We start from the raw sequence: 17,737 nt of genomic DNA, 5'->3' as shown, positions 1-17,737 counted from the left end.
TCGTCTACACTAAATATTTGGTCTGGCAAATAACCTCCCTCCTGATAATTTTTTTCAACATTTCAGGAAAATCACTCGCAGCACTTACATCGGCACTTGCTGCTTCACCTTGCACTTTAATATTATATAAATTTGCCCTCACTTTGAAACGATTGAACCAACTCCTACTCGCAGCAAGTTCTTCATCACAGTCACCTTCACTTGCTGCATGTGCAGCTTTTAAGTCATTGAAAAAGCTTTGAGCCTTGCACTAAAGTAAGGCTAATAGGCATATTACGCTGATTTTGATCGTCTAACCAAATTATCAATAGCCTTTCCATTTCAATAATTAAACAACTGTGTTGCTTAGTAATAATTGTAGCTTTCATTGGGGCAGGGCTTTTCACATGCTCCATTATTCTCACTTTATCCTTTAAAATTGTTCTGATCGTTGATCAACTATAGCCTAACGCTTTTCAATGACCGATGGCATTTCACCTCTTTCCGATTGCTTTATTATTTCCACTTTATTTTCAATCGTGATCGTTTTCTTTTACTTTGATGCGTCACCAGCACTTGTATCGAATTTACGCTTTGGGGGCATGGTTACAAGGGTAAATAAGAGAAAAATTTAAACCAAATACATAGTTACACACTCAACACAGTGTTAACGGCAACGTGATCCGACTTAAAATGGCGGACGACGTTCTCCTTCCTCAAGCCAACGAACTGCTGAAGCCGCGCAATGTTTTCAAATTTTTAATATACCCGTGTCCCCCACTTTTTGAACGTTTGCTTTACGACACCTCGCTGTTACAAAAAACCTACATTAGTTACCTGTTTTCGCTAACAGAAGGTGTTTTCACTGTTACGAAAAAGGGCAGCGCGCGATAAAATGTAGTGTGCGCCCTGAGCAGCCAAGCTCCTCGCCGAGCAGCCAAGCTCCTCCCCCGGAACTGCATTCTAGCCGGCATTGCTAAACACATGCCTGTGAGCATCTGTGCTTTATGTCGATTTATTTTGAGCATCCGTTAGCAAGATGAGTTCTAAGGTATCAGAAAAGCCTAAAAGAGCTCGTAAGGGTGTTACACTTAGCGTAAAACTATTCAATCGTGGTGAACGAAGTAAGGACAAAGCGAGTTTGGCTTGTGGAAGTTGACAAAGATGATGTTGAAGAGATTTGGCATCCCATGACCGAGAACTGATAAATGAAGAGCTGATGCAATTGGAAGAGGAAGGGATAACAATCGAAACGGAATGCAGTAGCGAACGGACTGAAAGTGAGGTTGTGCAGGAACTGAATGTGAAGCAACTGCGTGAGATTTTCGCTGCAATGATTGCAGAAAAGTACAACTTTAATTTTGAAAGTGTACGTAGGCTTAGGGCATATTTGCAGGATGGTTTGAGTGCTTACAAAGAACTGTATGATAGAAAAATGCACAAGGCTAAGCAGTCAAGCATACTGTCGTTTTTCAAACCTTCCACATCAGCCACAGCAGACGATGAACCTTGACCTTTGACATCGAGGCAGGCAGAGATAGAAGAAGATGACCTGCCTGCCCTGATGGAAACAGACAACGATGAGATGACACCTCAGTGTCCCACCACCCCAGTGGTCCCAACCTCCGGGCCGCAGACTGATACATTGCCACGAAGCGTGCAGCGGTAACCGGGACCGGGCGGCACCTAATTAATTAGCTTGTTTATTTTGGTTTTTTTCTTAAAGATGTGCTGGGTGCGTCCTGGCTACCGCTGCACCACTGCATGCTTCGTAGATCAGTATCGGTCGGCAGCCCGGAGGTTGGGGATCACTGCACCACCCCAGCCTCCAACGACTCAGCCTAACACACCATCATCAGTGTGCTCGGTGCTGTCTTCCCGATTCCGGTAAGTGATACTACACTGTACATACATTATTTCTACTTGTGTATTTTTGTGTGTTATTTGGCAGCTTCATAGCTTAAAGGTTACTGCAGAGAGTGTTTCTGCCGAGAGTGCTTGCGTGAGATTTTCGCTACGGTGGACAGTGCGGCAATGATTGTAGAAAAGTATTTCTACTTTATATAGGGTGTGTATTTATCATATCATTCCTGCTTTTACTATATGTTACCGTTATTTTAGGTTTTATGTGTTATTTGGCATGATTTGGTAGGTTATTTTTTCAGTCTGCGAACGCTCACAAATTTTCCTCAAATAAATAAATAGTAATTGCTTCTTGACTTTACGACATTCCGGCTTACGAACCGTTTCATAGGAATGCTCTGCCTTCGGATGGCGGGGGAAACCTGTAATAGGCTTTATGGCAGTCCATTCGTAAGTACGAGTTGTCCGTAAGTCGGACTTTCTTAACCCGGGGACTTACTGTATTTATAACAACCTACAATACTGTTACTTCACACTGGAATAGTACAAAGCATAATTTCTAGCTATAATAGAATACTTTAAAAAGTTCTCAAAATTGCTAAAATAATGAAGTAAAGAAGAACAAAATGAGTAAAATTAAAAATAATGACAGAATCAATTAATAAAGCAAGGTTGTCAAGAATCTCACTCTACTAAACTGATATGCAAATAGTTCACATTACTGCTGTATTTAAAATGGAATGACCATTCTATCCATTTGGTATGTTTTTTGAGGAAGACAGATGTGGGAACTATGGAACATTTAAAGTGTATTAACAAAATTATTTACAAAATTATGGCTTCTGTGAAGTGCTAAACTGTGTGCACAACTCTCTGCAGTTTCTTGTAGTCACACGTTGAGCAGTTACCATACCAAGTTGTAATGAATCCGGGGGTTTGGGGGGGTGTGAAGAATGAAAATAAATGAAGTTTCCTTACATAAAAGTAATATACTTTAGAGAAAGCACAGGAAAGATTCATAGACTGGATCTTCAGATGATGAATCTATCATATGACATGCTAAGCCATTCTTGTAAGTTTGATGAATGAAACACACATTTCTTATGAAGTCTTGAGAGGCTAGATGCAGGGAGAAAATTAATTTCCTATTCTTAAACTTTACAGTTGTGCTAGAAAGTTTGTGCTAGAAATTTTCTATTTCTGCATAATTATGACCTAAAATGAGATCAGGTTTTATGTAAGTCATAAACTAGATATAGAGAACCCAATTAAATAAATAACACAAAAAATTATACTTGTTCATTTATTTATTGAGCAAAATGATCGAATATTATATTTATTTGTTGGAAAAAGTATATGAACCTTTGCTTTCAGTAACTGATGTGACCCCCTTGTACGGTAATAACTTCAACCAAATGTTTCTGGTAACTGTTGATCAGTCCTGCATCATTGGCTTCAGGTGACATACTGCGACCCTGATGTTCTCCTGTAAAATGTCTTTTTACAATTGTTCCCTGAGGAAGCAAAGCAGCGCTAAACCATGATGCTCCTTCCACTGTGCTTCACAGTTGGGGTGAAGTTTTGGTGTTGGTGTGCAGTGCCCTTTTTTTCTCCAACCATTGTCATATATATTTCTGCCAAAAAGCTCAACTTCTGTCTTTCCTGTGCAGAGAACATTGTCCCAGAAGCATTGTAGAACATCCAGGTGGTCTTCTGCAAACTTGAGATGTGCAGTGGTGCTTTTTTTTTTGGAGAGCGGTTGTTTCCTCTGTGGTGTCCGTCCATGAGCACCATCCTTGTTCAGTTTTTTTTGAGTAGTGGACACATGAACATAGAGTCCTAGAGATGTCTGCGGATCTTTTGCTGTTACCCTTGGGTTCTTTTTCACCTCTTTCAGCATTGCATCTTATGCTCTTTGTGTGATCTTTGCAGGATGCTCACTCCTAGGATGAGTAGCAACAGTACTGAGTTTCCTCCATTTGTAGGCAGTTTCTCTTGCTGCGGACTGATGACCACTTCGGTCTTTAGAAGTGCTTTTGTAGCCTTTTCCAACTTCATGCATCCCTACAATTCTTCTTCTAAGGTCCTCTGAAAGTTTGATCGAGGTATGGTGCACATAAACAGATCTTTCTCAAGAAGAGCAGGCTGTCTGTAACCTGACTTTGCCTTTTTTTTTATATAGGGCAGGGCACCTCTACAACCCATATCTCCAATCTCATCTCAATGATTGGAATACCTGACTCTAAATACCTTTGTAGAAGGCATTACCCTAGGAGGTTCACATACTTTTTCTAACAAATACCTGTAATAATTGGATCATTTTTCTCAATTAATGAAAAAGTATAACTTTATTTGTTACTTATTTAATTGGGTTTTCTTTATCTAGTTTTAGGACTTGTGAAGATCTGATCATATTTTAAGTCATATTTATGGAAAAACAGAAAATTCTACAGGGTTCAGAAACTTTCTAGCACATACTGTGACTCCATCCCAGTAAAGGCCAAAGGGTCATTTTATGCCTTAGCTACTTGTTGGACCTACCTGTTAATTTGTGACTCATGTAAAAGAATACCTCGATCCCGCTGAACGTCACTCAATTTTCAGTGTCCCCCTTCAGATAATCTGCCTTTAGATTCTTTTTACTGAAGTGCATGATCCCACTCTTCTCATTAAACTCCATTTGCTGGGATTTCACCCTAGCACTGCATCTATCTTTATCACAATGTCATTATTACAACAAGTGTTTCCATCTACTTTTGTATTGTCAGCAAATTTGGAAACCTTCTATTTTGTCCCCCCAGGTCATTAATATGAATGGAAAATAATTGAAGGCCATTAGCCCTTTGGTACTCCTTCCAGCCTTCCAACCTGAAAAAGACTCATTTATTCCAGCTCTTTGTTTTCCATTTGCAGCCAGTTTTCAATGCATGCTTACGTGTTTCCTCTGATACCTTGGGCTTTTAATTTATGCACCAATCACTTATGTGGCACCTTGTCAAAGAATTTGTGCAAATTTATTAATCAAGATGTACTTTTCACTAAACCATGTTGACTTTGTTTCATTATATTCATCTCTACTAAATATTTAGCTATTTTCTCTTTGATTACTAACTCCTGCATTTGCATTTGCCAACAACATTCTGGCACCTTCCCCCTTCTCGTCAAGACTGGAAAGAGCCGTCGATTGTTTATTCATTTCCATAGATGCTGCTTGGCCTGTTGAGTTTCTCCAGTGTGTGTTGCTCTGGACTTTCAGCATCCGCAGAATCTTGTGTTTATTTTTATCAATGGGTTTACTATCTCATTAGTCACTTCCTTTAAATACCCGAAGGATATTTTTATTTTTATTTCAGAGATACAGTGCGGAATAGGCCCTTCTGGGTTTCTGTGCTGTGCTGCCCAGCAACCCTTAACAATCCTGATTTAACCCTAACCTAATCACAGGACAATTTGCAATGATCAGTTAACCTATCTAGTACATATTTGGACTGTTGGCGGAAACTGAAGCCCCTGCAGAAAACCCACGCATTCCATGGGGAGGACATAACAGAGGCTCCTTACAGACGATGCCAGGATTGAACTTTGAACTTGGCCCCAAGATGTAATAATGTCTTGCTAACTGCTATGCTCCCATGGCGTTTTGTGATTTGTACACCTTTTAGCTCCGATTCTCTAATACTTTATCACTTGTGATTGGGACTTTATTCAAGTTCTTCACTTTTTGAAATTAGCCCATCTATTATCTTGGGGATATTTGCAGTTTCTGTTACAGTGAAGAAGTATATCTGCCATGTGCTTGGAGATTAGAGAAATGAGGGGTGACTTTATTCAAACATGCTAAAAGAGCAAGAAACTGCAGGGTCACTAGTTGAGTCATCTATAATGAGAAATTTTACAAGTTATTATTACAGGAGTAATAATAGGGCCCTTTGAAAACTTCAAGGTAACGTGGTTTTATGACACAGGTTGCTTGTGCATGAATTACAAAAGGTTGGTTTGCAGCTGCTGCAGAAGGCTATCAAGAAGGCCAATGGAATATTGGTCTTTGCTGCTAGAGGGATTGAGTTTAAGAGGAGGGAGGTTATGCTGCAACTGTACAGGGTATTGTTGAGGCTGCACCTCGAGTGCTGAATGCAGGTCTCTTGAAGGATATACTGGCTTTGGAGGTGGTGCAGAGGAGGTTCACTAGGTTGATTCCAGAGATGAGAGGGTTAAACCAATGAGGAGAGATTGAGTAACCTGGGACTGTACTTGCTGGAATTCAGAAGAATGAGAGGAGATCTTTGAAACACTTCTGAAGATGCTGAAGATATGAATGTTGATCACGCAAAAATAGGGTGAAAAATTTTGAAGAGGATATATGGAGTCTAAAAAGTTTTATCTGCAGATTTATTAAGTGGGCAAAGATCTGGCAACTGGGTTATGTTATTGCTGTTTTGTATGGCAGGTGTTTTTTCTCTTCATGCTTCTAATTGGCTTTTGTTAAGCCAGTCCTCCAGCTTGTGACCACATTGATGGACTGTGGCAAAGCGGTCTGTTTGTAGAATCTAGAATACTTCAAACATGGCGGACCTTGAGCACTGTGAATGAGGACTTCTTTATTCTGGGCGACGACTGAACCAGTATAAGTTGTTGTATAAGATGATGAGGGGCATTGATCGTGTGGATAGTCAAGAGGCTTTTTCCCAGGGCTGAAATGGCTAACACGGGAGAGCAGAGTTTTAAGGTGCTTGGAAGTTGGTACAGAGGGGATGTCAGGGGTAAGTTTTTTTTTACACAGAGAGTCGTGAGTGCGTGGAATGGGCTGCCGGCAACTGTGGTGGAGGCAGATACAATAGGGTCTTTTAAGAGACTTCTGGATAGGTAGACCATAAGACAAAGGAGCAAAAGTTGGCCATTCGGCCCATCGGGTCTGCTCTGCCATTTTATCATGAGCTGATCCATTCTCCCGTTTTAGTCCCACTCCCCTGCCTTTTCACCATAACCTTTGATGCCCTCACCCAATGACATGGCCTCCACTGCTGCCTGTGGCAACAAATTCCATAGATTCACCACCCTCTGGCTAAAAAAATTTCTTCACATTTCTGTTCTGAGTGGGCGCCCTTCAATCCTTAAGTCATGGCCTCTCGTACTAGACTGCCCCAACTTTACCACATCCACTCTGTCCATGCCTTTCAACATTCGAAATGTTTCTATAAGGTCTCCCCTCATTCTTCGAAACTCCAAGGAATACAGTCCAAGAGCGGACAAACGTTCCTCATATGTTAACCCTCTCATTCCCGGAATCATTCTAGTGACTCTTCTCTGTACCCTGTCCAATGTCAGCACATCCTTTCTTAAATAAGGAAACAAAACTGCCCACAGTACTCCAAGGGAGGTCTCACCAGTGCCTTATAGAGCCTCAACATCACATCCCTGCTCCTATACTCTATTCCTCTAGAAATGAATGCCAACATTGCATTCGCCTTCTTCACTACCGACTCAACCTGGAGGTTAACCTTAAGGGTATCCTGTACAAGGACTCCCAAGTCCCGTTGCATCTGAGAACTTTGAATTCTTTCTCTATTTAAATAATAGTCTGCCAGTTTATTAGGTACATGGAGCTTAGAAAAATAGAGGGCAATGAGAAACCCTAGGAAATTTCTAAGTACATGTTTGGCACAGCATTGTGGGCAGAAGGGCCTGTATTGTGCTGTAGGTTTTCTATATATATATAGAAAAGTTGGTTTGATTCATAATGAAGTGTGGCCCAGGAGGGGCAGATGCGAGTCTGTCGTTTGGGAGCTGAGGTTGGATCAATCTTTGTCTAGCATCTTGTCCACGCCCATTCCAACCTGGGTGGTCCTGAGTTGGCGTCACCTGATGGAGTCCTTGAAGTATGTAAGTCTCCACATGATGTTAATCCAGGTCATGGAGGAACTGGGATATAAAATGGGGGAATATGAAATGGTCCAGTTTGAAAGTGGGGTGAGGGAAGCATGTTATCTAATTTTGTAGAATTGCACTCTAGTAAATATAGGGTCTTGTTTTACTAAAATGTAACGTTAAGTTTCCCAGTATTAAATTTCCTCTATTACCTTTCTATTTACTTTGCTATATTTTCTTGAGGTATATTCACCATGCCTCAAAGTTTTATCATCTGGAATTTGTGTCCCCTGCACCTTAGTCCAAGTCAGTATGACACAGTTGGAAAAAGAGTGACTTTTATATTGACCCTTGAGGTAAGTCCATCCATTCTTGAAGGGAGGTGGGGAGAGGAAACTTTTACTACTGTTGTGCCTAATTAAATTGGAATCTATAATCCATGCTGTTATTATCCCCTTATCAAATTCTAATAAAACACCTATTTGGAAGAACCTTATCAAATGCTCTTTGGAAATCATTTACCACATCAAAAAAAGTTTTTCCTGATCAGACTCTTTCCTCCCTCCCCCCCCCCGCCCAACACTGTTACAGAATCAATAAACTAAATTAGACATTTACCTTGAACAAATCCATGCTATCTTTTTCAAATCAATGCATGCTTGTTAAAGTAACTGCTGTTATTGTTCCTGATGAAAATCGAGAGATTTCGCCAGTGCTAGTGTTAATCTACTGTGGACATGTTAGTGAGATAAGGTATAATTTTACTGGAAATGACCCACTCCTCCTTCACCTTTGTTCATATCTCTGGGTGTTCACTTTTTTCTGGCAGCAGGCCAGGCAGCATCTCTAGGAAGAGGTATAGTCGACGTTTCAGGCCGACACCCTTCGTCAGGACTAACTGAAGGAAAAGTTAGTAAGAGATTTGAAAGTGGAAGGGGGAGGGGGAGATCCAAAATGATAGGAGAGGACAGGAGGAGGAGGGATGGAGCCAAGAGCTGGACAGGTGATTGGCAAAGGGGATATGAGAGGATCATGGGACAGGAGGCCCGGGGAGAAAGACATGGGGGGTGGGAAACCCAGAGGATGGGCAAGGGGTATAGTTAGAGGGACAGAGGGAGAAAAAGGAGAGTGAGAGAAAGAAGGTGTGTATAAAAATAAATAACGGATGGGGTACGAGGGGGAGGTGGGGTATTAACGGAAGTTAGAGAAGTCGATGTTCATGCCATCAGGTTAGAGGCTACCCAGACAGAATATAAGGTGTTGTTCCTCCAACCTGAGTGTAGCCATACTCAGTAAATTGCAGTTACTGGGATGAGTTGAAATGTTACATAGGGACAAAATCAAAAAGGGTGACAAATACAGTACGGAAGATGTTATATTTGATTACATGCAGTATATAGAATAAGGTAGTTGATCTTGTAGTGCACTTAGAGATTGGCAGATATGACATTGTGGGCATCACTGAGTCGTGGCTGAAAGAAGATTATAGTTTAGCAGCTTAACAGCCAAAGATACACATTGTATTAAAAGGACAGACGGAGGCCGGAGATGGTGTGGCTGTGCTGAAGTGAAAGTGAAATCAAATCCTTAGAGAGAAGTGACATAGGATCAAAGTGCGTAGAATCCTTGTGGGTAGAGTTAAGAACTGCAAGGGTTAAAAAAACTGATGGGAGTTGTATAGGTTTCCAGACAGTAGCTAGCATGTAGGCTACAAATTACAACGGAAGATAGAAAAGGCATATAAAAAGGACAATGTTACAATAGTCACGGGGAGTTTCAATATGCAGATAGACTAGGAAAATCAGGTTGGTGCTAGATTCCAAGAGAGAATTTTTAGAATGCCCTTGAGATTTTTTTTTAAAGAGCAACTTGTGGCTGAGTTCACCAGGGTATGAGCTAGATCTGATTCAAGAGCTTAAGGTGAAGGAACCCTAAAGAGACCGTGATCATAATATGATAGAATTCACTCCGAATTTGAAAGGTAGAAGCTGAAGTCAAATGTATCAGTATTACAATGGAGTAAAGGGAATTACAAAGGCGTGAGAGAGGAGCTGAATGGAAGGGGACACTGACAGGAATGACAGCAGAGTAGCAATGGCTGGAGTTTCTGGGAGTAATTCAGAAGGCACAGGATAGATATATCTCAAAAATGAAGGTATTTTAAAGGTAGGATGATGCAACTATGGCTGACAATGGAGGTCAAATGCAGCACGAAAGCAAAAGAGAGGGCATATTATAGAGGAAAAATGAGCGGGAAGTTAGAGGATTGGGAAGCTTTTAAAAACCAACAGAAAGTAGCTAAAAGAAAGCCATGAAGAGGGAAAAGATGAAACATGAAGTAAGCTAGCCAATAATATCAAAGGAGATACCAGAAGTTTTTTTTCCAGATATTACAAGTAAAAGAGATGATAGTAGATATAGGACTGCTGGACAATGATGCTGGAGAAGTAGAAATGGGGGGGGGGGCAAGGAAATGGTGAACAAACGGAGTATCAGTTTGCATCAGTCTTCACTGTGGAATACACTGGCACTATGCTGGAAGTTCAAGTTTCAGGGTGCAGAAGTGAGTGCAGTTGCTATTACTATGGGGAAGGTGCTTGGGAAGCAGAAAGGTTTGAAGGTAGATAAGTCACATCTACCAGATGGACTACACTCCAGGGTTCTGAAAGTGGTAGTTGAAGAGATTGTGGAGACATTAGAAATGATCTTTTAATAATCACTAGATTCTGGCATGGTTTTGGGGGACTGGAAAATTGCAAATTTCACTCCACTTTTCAAGAAGGAAGAGGGGCAGAAGAAAGGAAATTATAGGCCACTTAGTCTGAACTCTGGTTGGGAAGATGTTGGAGTTGATTATTAAAAGATGAAGTTTCGGGGTACTTGGTGGCACATATTAAAGTAGGCTAAAATCAGCATGGTTTCCTTGAGGGGAAATCTTACCTGACAAATCTGTTGCGATTCTTTGAGGAAATAACAAACAGGATAGACAAAGGAGTCATTTTCAAAAGGCCTTTGACAAGGTGTTGCACAAAGGGCTGCTTGGCAAGATAACCCATAGTATTACAGGGCACATACTAGCATGAATAGAACATTGGCTGAAAGGCAGGAGGCAGAGTAGGAATAAAGGGAACCCTTTCTTATTGGCTACTGGTGACTAATGTTCCATAGGGGTCAGTGTTGGGACAGCTTCTTTGTATGAAAGTAATTTGGATGATGGAATTGATGGCTTTGTGACAAGTTTGTGGACAATATGGAGATAGGTGAAGGGGCAGATAGTTTTGAAGAAGCAGGGAGGCTGGAGAAGGTCTTAGGCGGATTAGGAGAATCAGCAAAGAATTAGCAGATCAATAGTGTCGGGAAGTGTACGATCATGCACTTTGGTAGAAGGAATAAAAGCTTAGATTATTTTCTAAACAGGGAGAAAATTCAAAAATCGTAGGCAGAAATTAACTTGGGAGTCCTTGTGAAAGATCTCCTAAAGATTAACTTGAAGGTTGAGTTAGTGATGAGGAAGGCAAGTGCTATGTTAGCATTTGTTTCTAGAGGACTGGAATATAAAAGCAAGATGTAATGCCGAGGCTTTATGAGGCATTAGTGAGACCTGACGGAGTATTGTGAGCTTTTTTGCTTCTTACCTCAGAAAGGATAAGCTGACAATGGAGCGGGCTGAAAGAAAGTTCATAAGAATGAGTCCAGGGATAAAGGGTTATCATATGAGGTGTGTTTGATGGCTCTGGCCCTGGACTCACTGGAATTTGGAGGGGGGGATTTCATTGAAACCTATTGAATGGTGAAAGGTCTTGATAGATTGGATGTGGAGAGAATGTTTCCTATGGTGGAGTGTCTGAGACCAAAGGACACAGTCTCAGAGTAGAGGGGCGTCCTTTTAGAATGGAGATGAGAAATTTCTTTCACCAGAGAGTGGTGAATCTGTGGAATTCATTGCCGGAGGCATTTGTGGAAGGCAAGTCTTCATGTATATTTAAGACAGAGGTTGATTCTTGATTGATCAGGGTATGAAGGGATGGGGGGGGGGGGCGGGGTGGTGGTGGAAGGTAGGATATTGATCTGAGAAGAAATATGGATCAGCCATGATGAAATGATGGAGCAGACTTGGTGGGCCAAATGGCCAAATTCTACTACTAGATCAATGTCTTATGGTCTTAAAATCAGCTGGTTATTGACTATAGGAAGAAGAAATTGAGGGTCTAAAGCCAGTTGTCAGGGGATTGGAGATGGAGGGGATCAGTAACGTTCAATTCCTCTGACTTTGTCATTTCAAAGAATCTGTTTTGGGAGCAGCAAAGAAGGCACAGCAGCACCTCTACTTTCTTCGAAGTTTGCACTGATTCCACAAGTCCATAAGACCATAAGTCATCTAAAATGTTTTCCAAGTGCAGAGTATCCTAACTGGTTGTTTCAGGGCCTGGTGTGGAAATACCAATGCCCGCCAAAGACAATAATAATAAATAAATAAGCAATAAATATCAAGAACATGAGATGAGTCCTGGAAAGTGAGTCCATATCTGTTGGGAACAGTTCAGTGATGGAGCAAGTGAAGATGAGTGAAGTTATCTCCTCTGGTTCAAGAACCTGATGGTTGAGGGGTTTAAAAACTGTTCTTGATAAACCTAGTGGTGTAAGTCCTGAGGCTCCTATACTACCTTCCTGGTGGCAGCAGTGAGAAGAGAGCATGACCTGGGTGGTGGGGGTCCCTGGTGATGGATGCTCCTTTCCTGCAACAATGCTCCATATACATATTCTCAGTGGTGGGGAGGGCTTTACCCGTGATGTATCCACTAATTTTTGTAGGATTTTCCATTCAAAGGTATTGGTGTTCCTGTGATGCAGTCAGTTAATATGCACTCCACCACACATCTATGGAAACTTGTCAACGTTTTAGATTTCATGCTGAATCTTCTCAAACTGCTAAGGAAATAGCGGTGCTGCTGTGCTTTCTTTGTAATTGCACTTGCCTGCTGGACTCGGGACAGGTCCTTTGAAATGATAATACCGAGGAAATTAAAGTTGCTGACCACTCTCCACCTCTGATTCCCTGATGAAGACTGGCTTGTGGATCTACAGTTTTCTCCCTATGAAGTCAATGTATCAGCTCATTGGTCTTGCTGACATTGAGTTAAAGGTTGTTTTTGTGGCACCACTCAGCCAGATTTTCAATCTCCCTCAGACGCTGATTCGTCACCACCTTTGATTTGATCCACATCAGACTCCTGAACCAGCATGGATAACTTCACTCAATTCGACACTAAACTGATTCCATAACCTGTGGACTCACTTTCAACTCTATGACGTGTTCTCAGCAATATTTATTTATTTATTTATTTATTTATTTATTTATTATTATTATTATTTGTTTTTCATTGTATTTGGACAGTTTCTTTTACACATTGTTCAGTTTCTTTTGCACATTGCTTGCAGTTTTTCATTCATTCTGTTGTATTTCTTTGTCCCACTGTGAATGCCTGCAAGAAGATCAATCTCAGTAGCATATGATGACATATCTACACTTTTTGGTAATAAGTTTATTTTGAACTTTGAAATTTGAGAAGGGTGTTCCACTAATTTAGTCAAAGGTTCTAGTTGGGTTGAAGAAGGTTAGTTATTCTGACTGGAGTTGCTTCCTGTATTTTTCCTGGAATTCTCCAGATGGTTGTATGTGGCCAAGGTCAGAGAATTGTTCAGTGTGTACTTGAAACTAAGGATTGGGAATGTGGTTATGTACACAGCCAAGTTCAGGAACTTGGTTAAGTGTGCATCCGGAGCCAGGAACCAGAAACATAGTTAGGCATGCAGTCTGTGGCAGGAACTGGGAATGCGGTTAGTATGTGGCTGCCGACAGGAATTGTTAATAAGGGTGAGTAGGAGGTGCTTTTCTACAGTTGTAGACTGGAACCATTGAGTGGTGTAAAAAGGGTAATAGGCAAGAACTCCTGCACCTGTGTGTTCATATTTAAAACAAAAATTTGGGTACCCTGGAATTAACGACAATTGACTTGTCTTGCCTCTTTAATTGGCATTTGTGCCAAGTAAGTAACGTACATGATAAACAGAAAAGAATCTACCGATGCTGGAAATCCAGCGTAATGCACACAAAATGCTGGAGGAACTCAGCATGCTAGGCAGCATCTCCATCTTTTAAAAAAATAAAAAAAGTATGTTTAAGGCTGAGGTCTGATGAAGGGTCTGGTCTGAAAAGTTAAAACAACATTTTGTGGTTATATTACAAGAGAGCTGTTGGTCTCTCCATATATGTCTACAGTAAGCTCTGGCCATTCCATTACAATAAAAATTTTGTCCACCAATGATCTCTTCCAATATTGCGCTTACTCCTGTCTTATCTCCAGTGGCTTCACCACTGTCTTCTAGTGGAATCTTTATTTGGTTTGAACTATATGATTTGACACCCAACAGTATGGTAGTCTCTTGACTACCCTCTATAATGGCCTAGTAATTTGGGTAATTCAGTGGTCCAAGTGCAAATTAATGTGGACCACATAAACAATGAACACAAAGGGGATGCAACCACAAGATGAGTTTTATTTTGTGTACATGCTTTGTGTTGCAGGACGTTGTCTTGCAACTGTCTTGTACTAGTAGAATTGTAATAGTCAAATTGACCTTGGGGAGGAAAAAGGTTATGAATCATTTGGTCATGATACTTTTTGTCTCAACTTTTTAAGAGTTGGTAGAAACAACTTTGTCTCCTCTAGAGTTATGGACAAATGTATAAATAGGACTACCCTAGGTAATGCATGGACTTAGGTTATATACTCACTTAAAAATTTGCGTTCATTAATTACACATTTCATGCTATCAAGTACTGACACAAATTTTGTCATTCACTGAAGTAGCTTGCTTGTGCTTTGGTTTGAGTTAAGACTATTCTGTATTTAATGTATTCCATGTGCCTAGCAAATAGAGCTGTATTTAGTTTGTTCCTCCTTTTGATATGCTTGTAATGTTGCAGAATAAAATGAAGAACAATAAATAGGACTCTGGAATAACTTGGTGAATCAAGTAATATCGACGGAGCCACAGTAGAAGTTATCATTTTGAGTTAACCCAAAATGTCGACTACTTCAGCTTTTGGCTCTACGGTTGCTGCTTGACCCACTGAGTTCATCTAACATTCTGTTTGTTGATTTCAATTGCAACATTTGCAGTCTCATTTGAATTCTGAAAATAAAGCAAGAATATATCTGTTTCCTATTGTTTGCCACGTGTGCAGTTAATGTGATAATTTAAAATATAAAATGCAAATCACAATATACATCTTAAAAGCAAAATATTACTGCAATTAGTATTTTTAATGGTTTGAAGAGGAGGTGTGGAGTAACCTCTTTTTTATGATGTTCTATATCATAGGTGATGGCATACGGTATACATTTTAATGTGTCAAATACAAGAATTAAGAAATTATAATGAACTGCAAAATAGACTTCAAGAAGAGTTTTTAAAATACGATTTTTGCAACTATTTTGTGTTTCGATTGTATTATATTTATTTCTTTCAGGTATAATGAGATTTTAGAGAAAGGATTGCCAGATTGGCGACAACCTGTTTTCTACTATCGGAGAGTAAGGAAGATGAGTAATGTGGAACTTTCATTGCTGCTTTTCATTATTCTGACTGTCGGCCATTATGCTGTGGTTTGGTCAATTTACTTTGAGAAACAATTGGTAAGTTGACATCAACAGAGGCAGATCATGATGTTGTAAAAATTTTAAACATTTTACTCACCGTTAGTAATCTGAAAATAGACCTGTGTCCGTAAAGCTTTACCCAACAAAGTTGGGATATTTTCCCATTTTCAGAAGTCCATACAAAAGGGTACTGTATTGGTAATGTTGTATATTGAATGCTGTTAAGGAATATAAATACTTTTATTTTGAGGTTGCCTTCAGAATATCATATGCCATTGAATTCTAACAATTTTTAATAGGAATATACGTGTATTTGGAGGGATGAGGGACACTTGGGTACCTCAACATTCCACCACATCTAGTATCTCACTGGTTTTTAAGAATAAAATCTTGCTTTTCTGATTTGTTTTAAAGTGAGTAACATTTTCACACCTTAATCGAGCCCATTAATTTAAATGGCCTTTGTGAACTCTTCACACTTTCTTGCAACTGTTTTGATATTTTCCACACAGCTTTATTAATTGTATTCAGTCTTCTCACCAAGATTATTTATAACCCATATCAGTAAGCAGAATCCAGCAAGAGATTAAAACTTGACCCAACCATAACCAACATGAACTTACGTAAAGCTTAAGTAGTTTTCCACATCTGACCCATTCTGATTCTCATTGTAAAAATAATAGTCTTGGATATGCTATTGATTTGTTTGAAAAAGAATGATCAATATTTTCAGTGCCAGAGATTTCTACAATAATTGTTACAAATCATCCTTGCCTGGACAAGTGATGCTACAAGTTTAGCAAAAGAGAAAAAGGAAGTGTATGTAAAGATTTAAAAAGCTGAGAATTGGGTAGGCTTCTTGAGGAATAGAAAGCAAGCAGGAAAGGACAGGGAGAGAGGAGAGCTAAAAGGGGCCACGAATTGTCCTTAGCTAGTAGAATGGAGGAGAATAGCAAGAAATTTTATTTGTGCATTAAAACTAGGGTAGCTGGGAAAGGGGTAGGACCATTTGAGGACAAAGGAGGGAATTTATGCCAGGAGCCAGAGGAAGCAGGTGAGATACTAAATAAGTACCTTGCATTGATATTCACCAGGGTTAAGGACATGTAGAACAGTGATATCATAGAGGGGCATGCTGATATTCTGGGGCATATTGAAATTAGAAATAAGTGGCATTGGATCTCCTAAAGAACATTAGGGTGGATATGCTCTCAGGGGCTGATGGGATTTGTCATAGGTTATTGAGAAAGGCAAGAGAGGAAATTGATCAACCTTATTGTTGGGATAGAATTAATACGACTTGGGAACCAAACTAGACCATCCGGCCCATCGGGTCCACTTCGCCTTTCAATCATGGCTGATACTTTATTTTTTTTTTCTCTCTTCAGCCCCATTTCCCCAGCCTTCTCCCTGTAACCTTTCATGCTATATCCAATCAAGAACCTATCAAGCTCTGCTGTAAATACACCTAATGACCTGGCCTCCATAGCTGCCTGTGGTAATAAATTCTACAAATTCACCACCCTCTGGCTAAAGAAACTTTTCTGCATCTCTGTTTTAAATGGACACCCCTCTATCCTGAGGCCGTACCATCTTGTCCTAGACTCCCCCATCATAGGAAACATCCTTTCCACATCTACACTGTTAGGGCTTTCAACATTCAAAAGGTTTTAATGAGATCCGCCCTCATCCTTCTAAATTCTAGCAAGTACAGACCCAGAGCTATCAAACGTTCCTTGTATGGTATGCCTATCAATCCTGGAATCATCCTTATAAACCTCTTCTCCAATGTCATCAAATCTTTTCTTAGATGAGGAACCCAGAACTGTTCACAATACTCAAGGTGAGGCCTCACCAGTGCCTTATAAAGTCTCAGCATTACATCCCTGCTTGTGTTCTAAACCTCTTGAAATGAATGCTAGCATTGTATTTGTATTCCTCACCACCGACTCCACCTGCAAGTTAACCTTTAGGCTACCTTAATGGCTTTGTGGTCAAGTTTGTGGATGGTACAAAGATAGATGGAGGGGCAGTTAGTGTTGAGGAAGCAGGAAGTCTGCAGAAAGTCTTGGACAGATTAGGGAATGGGCAAAGTAATGGCAGATGGAGTGGAGTGCATGGATATACACTTTGGTAGAAGGAATAAAGGGACAGACTATTTTCCAAACAGGGAACAATTGAGAAATAAGAGATGCAAAGGGGGGGGGGGTGGTGGGAGTAACTAAAGGTGTGACAAAGATAAAGCTGGGTGCTTGGTAGCAAGGAGGCAGCTGAGGGAAATGAATTATTTATGTATTTGAACCGCAGTTACAATGATCATGTAATCACCTCATCTCTTGCTAACCCACCCTTCTCTTAGGGTTTGC

At 40.3% G+C, this 17,737-nt stretch overlaps 1 protein-coding gene across 2 annotated transcripts in view; it reads left to right on the top strand.

Annotated features, from left to right (window-relative positions):
* Window positions 1-17,737, top strand: part of dnajc1 (DnaJ (Hsp40) homolog, subfamily C, member 1) — a 172,153-nt gene that overhangs the window by 40,817 nt on the left and 113,599 nt on the right. The window contains exons 2-3 of one of the 2 annotated variants that reach the window (XM_072253819.1): window positions 1,706-1,866; window positions 15,242-15,407. In XM_072253819.1, coding sequence (XP_072109920.1) covers window positions 1,706-1,866; window positions 15,242-15,407 — 327 coding nt within the window. The remainder of the gene's footprint in view (window positions 1-1,705; window positions 1,867-15,241; window positions 15,408-17,737) is intronic. The other variant, XM_072253818.1, reaches the window with a different exon arrangement.

The sequence above is a fragment of the Mobula birostris genome, chromosome 3 (genome assembly GCF_030028105.1).
Source record: "Mobula birostris isolate sMobBir1 chromosome 3, sMobBir1.hap1, whole genome shotgun sequence".
In the NCBI taxonomy this organism is placed as follows: Eukaryota; Metazoa; Chordata; class Chondrichthyes; order Myliobatiformes; family Myliobatidae; genus Mobula; species Mobula birostris.
Note: the sequence above shows the minus strand (reverse complement) of the source record. Positions and strands in the feature narration are given on the sequence as shown.